Here is a 12,279-nt window from a genome sequence, read left to right as displayed (position 1 = left end):
GTTGATTAAATCTCTTAAAAAGTAAATATTTTGCCTACTATGTTTACTTATTTTTATTTTTCGCCAGAATTTCGGTCACTGTGGTCGAAATATTAATTAAACATATTTCGATCATAGTGGTTGAAATATGCCCAAAATTTCGATCAGTATTCATATTTCGACAATAATGGTCGAAATTTTGCGCATATTTCGACAATATTGGTCGAAATTGTGGCCATATTTTGATTACGTTGTCCGAAATTTTTCTGTCAAATTTTATTTTATCATTTGTTCCGTGCTTTTAGATAGAGAAAGAGATTTTGACTATTAAAATATTTTATCTTTTTGTGGTTAATTTTAAATATGAAATTATTATCAATATTGTCATTCGAAAGTTAATATATGATGATTTATTTAGTTTTTCTGAGAAAAATGTCTACTTACTAAAAGGACTAAAGTCCCTTTACTAATCGTGTCCCAATACACTAGAGGCAGGTCCCTTTACCAAAGACCAACTTTTTTCCCCAATAAAAGCTGGGTCTTCATATTCCCTACTTTTGAAGAAAATAGGGTAAAACTAGGTCTTCATATTCCCTACTTTTAAAATGTTCAACCAAACAAAAGAAAAATTAAATTTTGGAGAAATTATCTCTTTTCTCTAAGGAAAATGACTATCAAACATAACCTAGAAGTCCCGTAAAGAATAGACTCTAAAGTTCATTAGGTAAATCTCAATAGTGGAAATCAATATATTAGAAGCCACTATTATTCGTTGAGATTTTAAAGGGATTTGTAGCAAATCCTATTTACTTAAGAATTATCTAGTTTTTTTTTTGCTAAAGAGAATTATCTAGTTTTTTTTTTCAACGAATTATCTAGTTATCTCTATCAATATGTAAGCTCTCCCTCCCCTATAAATACATGAAAGAACGTCTTCCCATATCCACACTCTAGATTTCCTTTTTTTTTAGTTTGAAGAAGCAAACAATAACCTCATTCTCTCTTCAAGCTCTCTCTTCTTTCTCTCCCAAGTCTAAGTCTAATAATGAAGGCTAATAATAGTATTCATCTACCACAAAGTCCAGTAGTAACAATAGGAGAAAGTGGGAATAAATATTGCTGCGGTGCCTGCATTGATAATAGTAAGAAATTTTGGGTCTATGGTCCAAAAAACTGGCCCTAATAGGAGATTTAGTCCCCTCTAATCCCATAAAGGGTTTAAAAACCAAAATATTAATAGAAATAGATATCTAATCCTTTTGGTTCAATCTAGAGAGTAATCACAAATCCCTAGAACAATTATAATTTCATAATACCCAGTCTAACCTTATTCAAATATCTTTACAGTTTAAAAAACAAAATCGGTTAATATATTTTCCATTTTTATCTCAATGTTTCTCTCTCCAATCACGTTTTATATTAAGCAATCGTGATCTTATCATAATAAGGAAGTTTTGTAACTGATATCGTATCATCTCTCTCACTCTCTCCCTTCATCTGTTTCTAACGTAATACCTTCATTAAAACAGAATCATTTGAGTTGCAGGAATCATAATCACCATTCTTAATCAGGTATAACATTCATCTGATTACAACTTTCTTTTTATCTTTTTTTAGATTATGAATATGTTGATTTACAATCTTCAACTTCCATTAATGCAATTATATTGAACCAACTTCATTAGAGCTAACCAATCTCAGGTAAACAATCTTCTATTTAATGTTTCTGTTTCTTATGGATATGAATCTAGGATTTTCTTTCTTTCTCTAAGGATCTATTCAATGGTAGCTGGTTTGATGAATTAACTCTTCATTACTGAATCTAACTTAACTTTTTAATACAGAAAGATTCAATCATCTAAATATAAGTAGATTAAGCTCAATGAGATTTGTTACTTTTTGTTTAGATCTGGTTTTCAATCCTTCTGGATAATTGAATCGTGTGTTTTCCGTACGGTTCATCATAACAGAATTATAAGCTCCTACACTTTATCATAAAGTATCATAATTTATTGTAAATAATGCTAACAACAGAATCTCAATTATTTTGAACTTGTAATATACATTTCATAATGTCCTACTAAATTATATATAATTTACTAGAATATTAATCAATGATATGTTTTTTGTATAAGAAATTACATGTTTGAAATACAAATTATGTATACTTTAAATTAAATCAGAGTTCGTTTTTTTAACAAAAAATATTCCCAAACCTTTTATTCATAATGATTCTTTATTATCAATTATGGATACTTTACTATAATGTATGCATGCTTTATTACACATCAGTATATTTTTATGCAAAATTTATGTGTATTTAATATTTTGACAACGTCTTATCACAGATGGATTCCCAGTCACAATCAACACATCAACTTAAGCAAATTAAATTGAAATCAGATGGTTGGGATAAGATATTTACAGAAGTAGGACAGCTCTTCCCCGGTGGTGCCAAATCGTTTCGATATGCTCTTAGGCAATATAGTATCAACACAGGACATGATTACAAATTCTTAAAAAATGATACAAAGCGTGTTACTGCTGTGTGTCCTGTGGAAGATTGCAAATGGAGAGTGCATGGTTTGGCACCATTAAATTGCGATTCGATGTTCATTTTGAAAGATTTGGAAATGAAACATGACTGTGCTGATTTCATTAAGAAGGCCAAAAAACCCAAAATCAACAGTTCTTTTGTTGGTAAACTTATTCTTGATGATGTTTCTAGAAGTCCAGATCGTTCTACTAAAAGTTTGAAGAATGATTTCTTGAAGGACTACGGCGTTCAACTTCCATATTACTACACATATGAGGGGAAGAAAGTTGCAATGAACGAAGCATTTGGCCAGGAAGGAGATTCATATGCAAAACTTAAATGGTATGCTGATGCCTTTTCACGGACAAATCCAAACAGCATAGTCCAATTAGAAATCGACGATGCTACTCGTCGATTTCAAAGAATTTTTATAGCACCACATGCTTGTATGGCTGGATTCAAATATTGTAGACCTGTTATATACGTTGATGGAACCTTTTGCAAAACTCGTTTCAACGGTTGCATTCTATCTGCTGTTGCTAAGGATGGAAACAATGGTTAGTTACCAATACTTTTTCAAATTATTATATATTATGTCTTCAGTTATTATACTTTTAATGTCACTATTCATAATTTTGAAATTCCCTTCATAATTTAAAACAAACTTTTTAGAAACAATATACATTAATTATGCTTTAGTTGTAATTGAGTAATATTTGATTACAGTATTATGGATTTATCTAACATATTTCGTAATTCCAGGTCTGTTTCCCTTTGCTTATGCTGTTGTTGACGCAGAGAATGACATTAATTGGGAATGGTTTTTGGGTCATTTACGCAATGCTGTGGATATGGAGAAGACATATACTTTTATTTCAGACCGTCACAACGGTATTATCAACGGTGTTAAGAAAATATTCCCTACAGCAAACCATTCTTTTTGTGTTTGGCATCTGAGGAACAACCTCAATTTAAGACTCGCTAATGGTGCTCGAAAATCTAAGTTCTTTCAATCATTGATTTTCAAGGCAGCCAGAGCTATTCCCGAGTCAGAGTATAATAATACTATTAACCAGATGATACAAATGGGTGGTTCCAAAGTTGCTGCATTTTTTCAATCCTTAGACCCTGCATCATGGGCAGATGCATTCTTCCCCGGCCCAAGGTTTGATCAATATAACTATACAAAATATGTTGGTGAAAATCACATATGATTCTTACTAAATCTTTCATAATTTATGATGTTGAAATCATAATGTTTCATACATTTAGTATACTTTTACAAACATCATTGCTACTTTGGACACAGTAGCTGTAATGTAAACACCTTTTTGATTTTTTTAAATCATGATATAACTATATTATTTTGTTTTGTTCAAACAGGTACACAGCAATAACTTCTCAACTATCGGAGTCCTTCAATAATCAAATCAAATATGCTCGTGTACTACCAATTACAGCAATGTTGGATGCAATACGTACACATATAATGAACAAGATGAATGTAGCACGTGAATTGTCCAACAAATGGACTACGTTCTTGTGTCCTACCATCACTGATCTTCTGAAATCTAAACATGATAGTGCAGCTACTTGGAATTATGCACAGGCTGCTCCACTCATATTTGAGGTTTATTCTGATCCATCACATAGTGTTGATCTTCTAAATCTCACTTGTACATGTAGAAGGTGGCAGGTAGATATGGTTCCTTGTGAGCACGCTATGTTGTGCATAAAAACTTTGGATGAAGATCAACAAGATTGTTTTTATGATCCTATATGGACAACTGAGTCTTATGTTAAGACTTATCAGGAACATATAATGCCAATTCCAAATTATGATGAGCCTCGTTCATTTGATGAAGACACAAAAACACTCCCACCGATGATTCGTCGTAGACCGGGTAGGCCAAGAACAGTACGTATCGAGAGCTCAGGAAACATTCCAAGGAAATTGAGGATATGTGGTAGGTGTAAGCAACCTTCCTACCACAATCGCTCCACATGTAGGGTTAATATTTGATGTTTTTTCTTCACTTACAGCATAAACAATGTATCTCCGGTTCTTATTAATGCGAAACAATTTTGAAAATTTGAATGTTTATGATAAATGACTTACTTTGTTTTCAAATGTGTGCACAATTTACTCTAAATTATAAGTAATTTAGGAGAAATTGTTAGAATTTTCTACGGATACTAGAATTTATCCCATAAATTATAATAATTTAGTATACATGATAAATTATTCCGTGGTAATCTTTCTGAATTTGTATCAGAACACCATATAAGTATCTGAATCTGGATTATAACTAACATAAATTACTGTAATTTAAATCACAATCCAAACACTTACAAAACAAAACCAGATAGAGAATCTGTCAATAGATTGATTTTGCGTTCAAATACTTCTAGATATTACATTCGACCAAGAATTTCAAGACCTTCCAAAAAAATTGAAATTTTAACTATTATAAATTCTTTCTCCACTGTTCTTTCGTTTCATTCAGAAGCTGGTACGTCACTTGCGCCCTCTTTCGTTGTGCTAAAACCGTCCAATCATCACTAAGAAAATCTTTAGGTACATCCCATTTGTAATTTTTCATGAACAACATCTCCATATGTAGCATAATAAATGGTCCACAATCCGCACTGTACATCATACACAAATTAATTAAAAATTGGCAGCCATGGAATATGTATCTGTTAATCAATATGTATAATAGTAATATGTAAAATAATCTAGCAAGGTTGGTACTTACTACTCTCCTTGTTGATGATCATACGGCGATTTTAACTCCTTACATTTCTTTTTATATTCAGGGCTAACATATTGTATTTCATGAAGCACATCAAGTATCTCCTGCGCATACTTCTTAGCATTTTCTTCGCAAACTTTACGCATTTTGATGTCGAAGTACAAGGAGTTGTAGTGTGTCCAAGTTTGATCATAATAATCAAAAACAAGCAACGTCCAATGGATACCCCTACTTACATCTGTAATCATTGCATGACACATGGGTGCAACTAAAAACGACAGCAGCCCTCTATCAGCCTCATTTAAAATCCGATCTTTGAATACTGCGTTTATGTTTGCTTTGGTTGCCTTGCATTTTATCATTGTCTGTACAATAACCATTCAAAATTTGCATACCAAGTTTGCATTTTATCATATAAATATTAAATAAAACATTAAACAATACGATAATTTTCATGTAAATCCTATATAATTTACAGACTATAATTTAAAAGTTTGTGCCTGAACACATCTTTATAAATAAAGTTGTAACAAGATGTGTAATGTAATAGTGAGTAGTGATGTTGTTTCATAAATTATACATGATTTAACATAAATTATTCATTTCATAATATAACAGAACAAGCAATATCATGTAAACTATTCATACTTTATAAATATAATAAATACGTTATTATAAATTATTTGAACACTTACCCATAACTCTGCTCCAAGAATGAATACTTGTCCAGCTCCAACCATTACTTCATCAAATAAATGTTTTGCCCACCAATTTATGATCTGAGCATCTGTCTCGCAATTCATCATTAGTAGGTCCAACTGTCTCCCTCTGATCTCACTCATGATTTGATTTGTCCAAACAAGTGTTCTGCATTAGTGTTATTGTTAGTCAATATAGAAATATTAATAAAACTCTTAATATAATATTTGATAAAGCTCACAAAATGTCAATTACAAACACAGTACTTATGCTTCAACAACATTAACATTGTTCAACAACATATAACATATAAAATATATATTAAACAGATTACGTGTTTTTTCCTTCTTTGCTAAACTCTTCCAACAGCCCCTTTTCATCATCTTTAACTTGTTTCCATACTTTGCTCTTCTTCCAGTTGCACAGTGGCTCATTATCATCTGATGCTGCTTTCTTCCCTTTAGTATCTTCTTCAGTTTCGACATTCACCACCTCCTTTTTCGACATTGTAGCATGCTTCTTAGTAACCTTACCTTCAATTAATTTTGGATCTGCCTTTTCAGTATGCTTTCTTGTCCTGGGGGCTTCCTTCACTCTTTTGATAAGAGAATTTTGCTTAGGTGTTTTAACAACATCATCTTGTTTCGATCCTACACCTTTTGATGCTTTTGACTTTGTCCTTGCCTTCTTTACTGTCTTTGGTGAAGGCTCTACAAAATCATCATCTTCATCAATTTGTACATCTTTTCCTTTGTAAGATTTTGCAATTTCTGCCACACCAGCAAAGTCACTTGGCTCATTATCATCAATACCAAGGTCAAATGTTGGTGTGCTACTATAAACTCTTTCTTCCACCGCTTGATACTTGACTATTGCTGTGCATGGTACATTTTCATCAAGTGCTGTACAATAAAAAACAAAACATTTAAGATAAATAATGCATATTTTTTGTGTTGTATTGTAATAAGTTATATAAACAAATCATATTGTTGTTTAAAGTATCTATAATTTAAGTTGCATATAAATAGATAATGCAATTATGCATACTGTATGCATTGTAATACCCAAATTTCTTATAAAATCAAAAGTTAGAAAGTCTCACCAAAGTTATTGCCACCATCATAGTTATCATCACTATCATGTTGATTACCACCATCATCAACAACAGTTTGCTCGACTTCTCTATCTTCTTCTTTCTCACTACATTCATACCCACCTTCCATTCCATCTTCTTTTCCTACATCTTCATCATTTTCATCATTACCTTGATCTTCAAATTCCTCCACATTTACTTTTTCTTTCATTTTAAGTTGACCCTTCAACTCAGCATTTTCTTTTTTCAACATCTCTATTTCAACATCTTTAGAGATGATTGCACTTTTTAGAGATTCAATCATCTCTAGCATATCAATTTTCTGGTCATAGGTTAATTCAATATCAACCTTTTCAGTAAAATTGAGCAAACCATGCTCTTCTTCACTATTTTCTTCTTCAACACTAACAATTACCTGCATTTTAGCATAATTTATTCAAAAATTATAATAAATAATATATATTTCATGATTTCTTCATAATCAGGTAGTACCATGTAACAATGTTTATTATAAATTATGTATACTTTATGATAAATATGAAAAAATGTTATAGAAATCAAACCTGATCTTCTTCAAGTCCCGCAATATCGCTCTCCATTCCATTACTAAAATCATCAACTGACCACCTCAAGAACCTTGGATATTTTTTTGCATTCAAAGTATTCTTAGGATAAAGTGATGTGTGCATGCATACCCAGAACTATAAAAGAGAAATTAAAAATTCCACATCACAAAACGATTATAAACATAATTATATATAAAGTATGTTATCTTCTGGATAAATTATAACATATATCAAGTACATTATGCATACTTACAGGTAAAAGTAACAGACAACCAGATGCTTTTGTTGGTTCTTCAGCATGTTTGTCAATGGTTTCCATCATGTAAGAGTGTATGGCTCTTGGCCACGACACCCTATTGATTTCCCTTCTCGACATTATGTTCTTATAAATGCTTGGAAGAACAGTGAAACCAGCCAAAGTTGCAAAGAGGAAGTTGGCTGCTAACAACATGATTAGAAGACTCACAAATTCGATTGCTGGTTCCTGGTTTCTAATGCATCTCTGTAGTGCCATTGCAACATAAGCACTTGAAATCCCTTTGTTCTTGTTACTTGACTTTCTTATAGGTTCTTCAAAATATTTCATTAGAAAGGAACACTTGAAGGGATCTTGTTCATGAAACTTTGGGAAAGCATCGTATTCTGCACCCTCCATTGGCATACCAAGCAATAGGGATACATCTTCTGGTTTAAACTCTAACTCAACCCCACCAATAACGAATTTCTTGGTCGATTTTTTGTATCGACACAGAATATCTAGAATTGCATTTATTGGACGAGTATTATAGTTTTCCCTAAGGATGAAACCTTCTGCCATGGAATCAAAAAGCTTTGAGAAAGGTGTTTTTCCAATCTCTTCCTTCATCTCTTCCGTCATGTACTGACGGTGGCTTGTAATCAATTCGATTGGTTTACTCAAGCTGTATCTGAAAGGATTGACAGTCTTACCCTGTGGTATTATCTTCTTTTCACCCACTATGTCAACAGTACGACAATTGTTCTCTTTTTCCTTCCCTTTCTTTGTAGTTGAGCTTGCTCCAACCTTTTACATAAATTTGAAACATTTACATGCAAAAATAAAAATTTCATGTAAATTATCTATACTTTACTATAAATTAACTTACTGGATTGAAATTATTAAGACTTTCTCATAAATCATACCTCTTTAACAGAAAGTGTTTTATTTTTCGTCTTTTTAACAGCTTCACCTTCTAAATTGGATGAGAGTTCTTTGTTTTTGGATTTCTTTGCAGGAACTACTTCTTCCTCTGCTGCTTTCCTTTTTAATGGACTTCTTCTGAGAGGTGTAGAATCCTTGGTAGCTTTAGGTGTCACTTTTGTCTTCGGTGCCATTGAATTATCCTGCAACCGAAATTAAAATGTTATCATTATTATAGAACCCTAGAAGATCAATTTACAGTAAATTTCATGAAATTTATACATGATAAGATGAAAATTAGTAACATCATGAAAGCAAACAACTTGATTTCAAATCAAAAACCCTTAAAAACTCACCAAAATTGGTCAAAACACATAACTAACCCTAGCCCCAAAAATCAAAGAATCAAAAATTTAATTGCAGATATGAAAACGATTCTTCATTATGACATAACAGTATGGGTAATTTATAACACTCAACACAAATTTTAAGTTGTATTACTAAGCTTACAACATCAAAAATAGGATCAGAACGTAAAAAAACCCTAATAATCGAACCCTAAATCTTACCATAACGATGCAACTAACTTCTTTATGATGAAAATCTAACATGCAAAACCGGATTTATAATGGTTTTCACCTGACAGTAACGATGGTTCAAAAAACAAACGACGGATTTAAACGACGAGGGATTTCATCAATACCTTTTCACCTGAAACGGAAAATCTCAACCGAAATGTTTAAAGATTAAGAAGGAAGATGAAACAGCAAGCTTCTTGGCTTTCGATGATGGCGATTCAGTGGTTGATTTAGGGTTTTTCACCGTTTCGTTTTAGGTAAAAACCCTGATTTACCAAAAACGTTAAAAGAAGAGAGAGAAAGTTGGGTAGGTAAAAAACGAAATTTCCTATTTAAGACCATAAATTACGGATTCTTTCCGTTACAAAATCTCCACGCGAAGGCAACATTCTGATTTCCGTCTTTATTGCTTAGGGGACACAAAAGTAAATCCTATAGGATTTATAAGGTTTTTTTGTCCATAGAGTAAAAGGACTAAATATCCATGATTCACCAAGATTGGACCCTAAACCTTTTTTGATTTTTTTTTTGGTCTATATCCCCACGGACCCTAATAGTAATCGTCCTAATTTGATTTTAACCCACATTGCTTTAGAGACAAATGTTACTTTATGCCATGTGAGTTCATTATCCCTCTACTCTTTTTTTGTTTTGTTAACCTTGATAAGGAGACCGACAAATTTGGTGTGAATCCCTAACTGCTTGGATTTCACTCCTCTTTCGTCATGAGAGAAAGTGACGTCAATTCAACCGTTGGATTTAGATTCTTCTGGACATACATTCTATGTGGCTTTCCGTGATTCGTTGTTTAGTAGACTAGAATCATCAAAAACATGAATCACAGCAAGACACATATGATGTATGTCCAAAACCTGTCTAGTTTTTCTTGTTCCCTATCATTAACCAATATATATAATATATATATTCTTTAGTTAATAAATTTTGTGTTAATTATCAGCTCAATGATCCAGCAAGTTATGAACCTGGTTCAGCCAAACAACCACATTTGAAGGCCAAGGAGACGTAAGTTCTTTAATTCATACATTCAATCGTTATCATAAAAACACAATTTTTTTATTTGATGTTTTTTTTTGTCTTGAGTTTGACTCTTTATTATGAACGGTCAATGCTCACGTATAGACCAAAAATCAGCACCAATATGTTATTCAAACAAGTTAAACATCACGTTTGAGTTAAACTTGAGTCAGATTTCAGACATATTATGTTATATTTACAATGATGAAATGGGCAGGGTGAATGTGCATACAAGGGCAAGGCACACCTATCCTCTTTTAGATCCTGTGGTAACCATTGACTTGCATTGCAACAAATGCAGCTCCAAACTTGGCTGGATTTATGTAATTCCCTCTTTCTCCTTTTTTTTTTCTTTTTTCTTTTTTCTTGAGATTGGTTACATACAATAGGAGATGATTTTGGAACTTAATATTTTATTTGTGACATATGAACAGAGCACAACAAAGTTATCATATCGTATGGATGTACTAAAATGGTGAATATTCTAATCGAGCTCACTCTAAATTATCATTGTGAAATCATAACTAGCTCTTATTAATTCTAACACATAAATTATTGAATGCAGTACGAACGTGTATAAAGTAATCGACGTACCAATAAAAGAAGAAGTAATCGCACCTGGAAAAGAAGCAATGTGAAGATAATTTTACTCATGCACCAAAACAAGTTCTCGGTTCCATTTGAGTAGAATTTAGGTTACGATAGATGAGTAGACAAATATTTATTTATCATTATTATTGATGGATTTTTCCCTCAAGGATATATGGTTTTATTCCACTTTATTTTCATGGTTCTAAGTTTCCAACACATTCTGTTTTGGTTTGAGAGTGCTTAATTGGTTTGGATGGAGTTGCTAATATACATTATGAGTCTCTATCATATTGATTCATTAATTATTGCATAAATTTGTTTGACTTAGCTGGTGTTTGTTTGTTTCTTTCTAAGTCAGTCTGAGTTGATTCGAGTCAGATTTATAATATTTGATTTTCTTCTTAATTTCCATGAATAAGATAATTGAAATTAAAAAAAGTCGAATTAAGAAAGAAAAAGAACTTCACAAATCCCTTATGACTTGTCCATGTATATTATCCTTGAGAGTTTCTTGGTTTATTTGGTTTGCCACCTCAATACTAGTTTGTTTGATCTTAGATACATGTTTTGCTCAACTGCCTCGATTCAAGGGGCAGTTTGCAAAATTGCCCTCTCCCACAAAATGTTTGCAAAACAACCATCTTTTTAGGGTTTTTTTTCCTTCTTTACTAACCATCAAAAACTCCCATTTTATTACCGTCTCGTATCCTTGACTAACCATCAAATTAATGACAACACTTTTTTATCTCCATGGCTACAGATGCTGCTACTACTAGTTAATAGTTATGCTCGTCTCAGGCACCAAATGTTCAATATCTCTTTTGATTATTACCCTTTGACTTTAAAGTCCAATTGTTTAAAATCAGAACTCATGTTTCTTGAACTCGAAACCCCAAATACCCATCTCTATATTTTCTCAAATTCATTCAGTCGATTTCAAACTCAAAGACAGAGACATATTATACATATATTAACAATAGAAGGAAAAATATAATGGTGGAAATGATAAAACTTTAATTCCGAATGATAAAGGAAAATTAATTTGCACAGACAAAAGAAGATTACTTGACGATCAAATTAACTACAAAAACAAACAAACCATACAAATCATTTTGAAAATATTCAAGCAAATCATGTTTTTGATCATGAAAAAAATCTTTTGTACATCATCTATTTTCCAGACAAGACAAAGGATCTTTTGTCGTGATAGAGTATAGCAAAGTCGATTTTGTAGAAAGCAAAATACACACTGAAACAAAAAAAATTGACAAAAATACTTATGTGAAT

General features: G+C 32.0%; 1 protein-coding gene and 1 long non-coding RNA gene across 2 annotated transcripts; one reads left to right on the top strand and one right to left on the bottom strand.

The window, feature by feature from the left end:
- The first annotated feature begins 923 nt into the window (after positions 1 to 923).
- On the top strand, positions 924 to 11,306 carry LOC147555137 (uncharacterized). Its single transcript, XR_015234546.1, has 6 exons — positions 924 to 1,121; positions 9,924 to 9,984; positions 10,325 to 10,389; positions 10,619 to 10,724; positions 10,836 to 10,876; positions 10,967 to 11,306. It is a non-coding gene; the product is annotated as an uncharacterized LOC147555137 (long non-coding RNA).
- Positions 6,222 to 8,990, bottom strand: LOC147555138 (uncharacterized). The gene is made up of 5 exons (XM_086661137.1): positions 8,791 to 8,990; positions 7,883 to 8,671; positions 7,627 to 7,764; positions 7,073 to 7,478; positions 6,222 to 6,872 (listed from the first exon to the last, which is right to left on the bottom strand). The coding sequence occupies exons 1-5, from the start codon at positions 8,980 to 8,982 to the stop codon at positions 6,301 to 6,303; spliced, it is 2,097 nt and encodes a 698-aa protein (XP_086517263.1). The 5' UTR covers positions 8,983 to 8,990; the 3' UTR covers positions 6,222 to 6,300.
- Positions 11,307 to 12,279: the final 973 nt, after the last annotated feature.

This window comes from Eschscholzia californica, unplaced genomic scaffold (assembly GCF_041429995.1).
Source record: "Eschscholzia californica isolate CP2 unplaced genomic scaffold, dmEscCali1.0.p SCAF_2, whole genome shotgun sequence".
In the NCBI taxonomy this organism is placed as follows: domain Eukaryota; kingdom Viridiplantae; phylum Streptophyta; class Magnoliopsida; order Ranunculales; family Papaveraceae; genus Eschscholzia; species Eschscholzia californica.
This window is presented reverse-complemented; position numbering and strand designations above follow the sequence as displayed.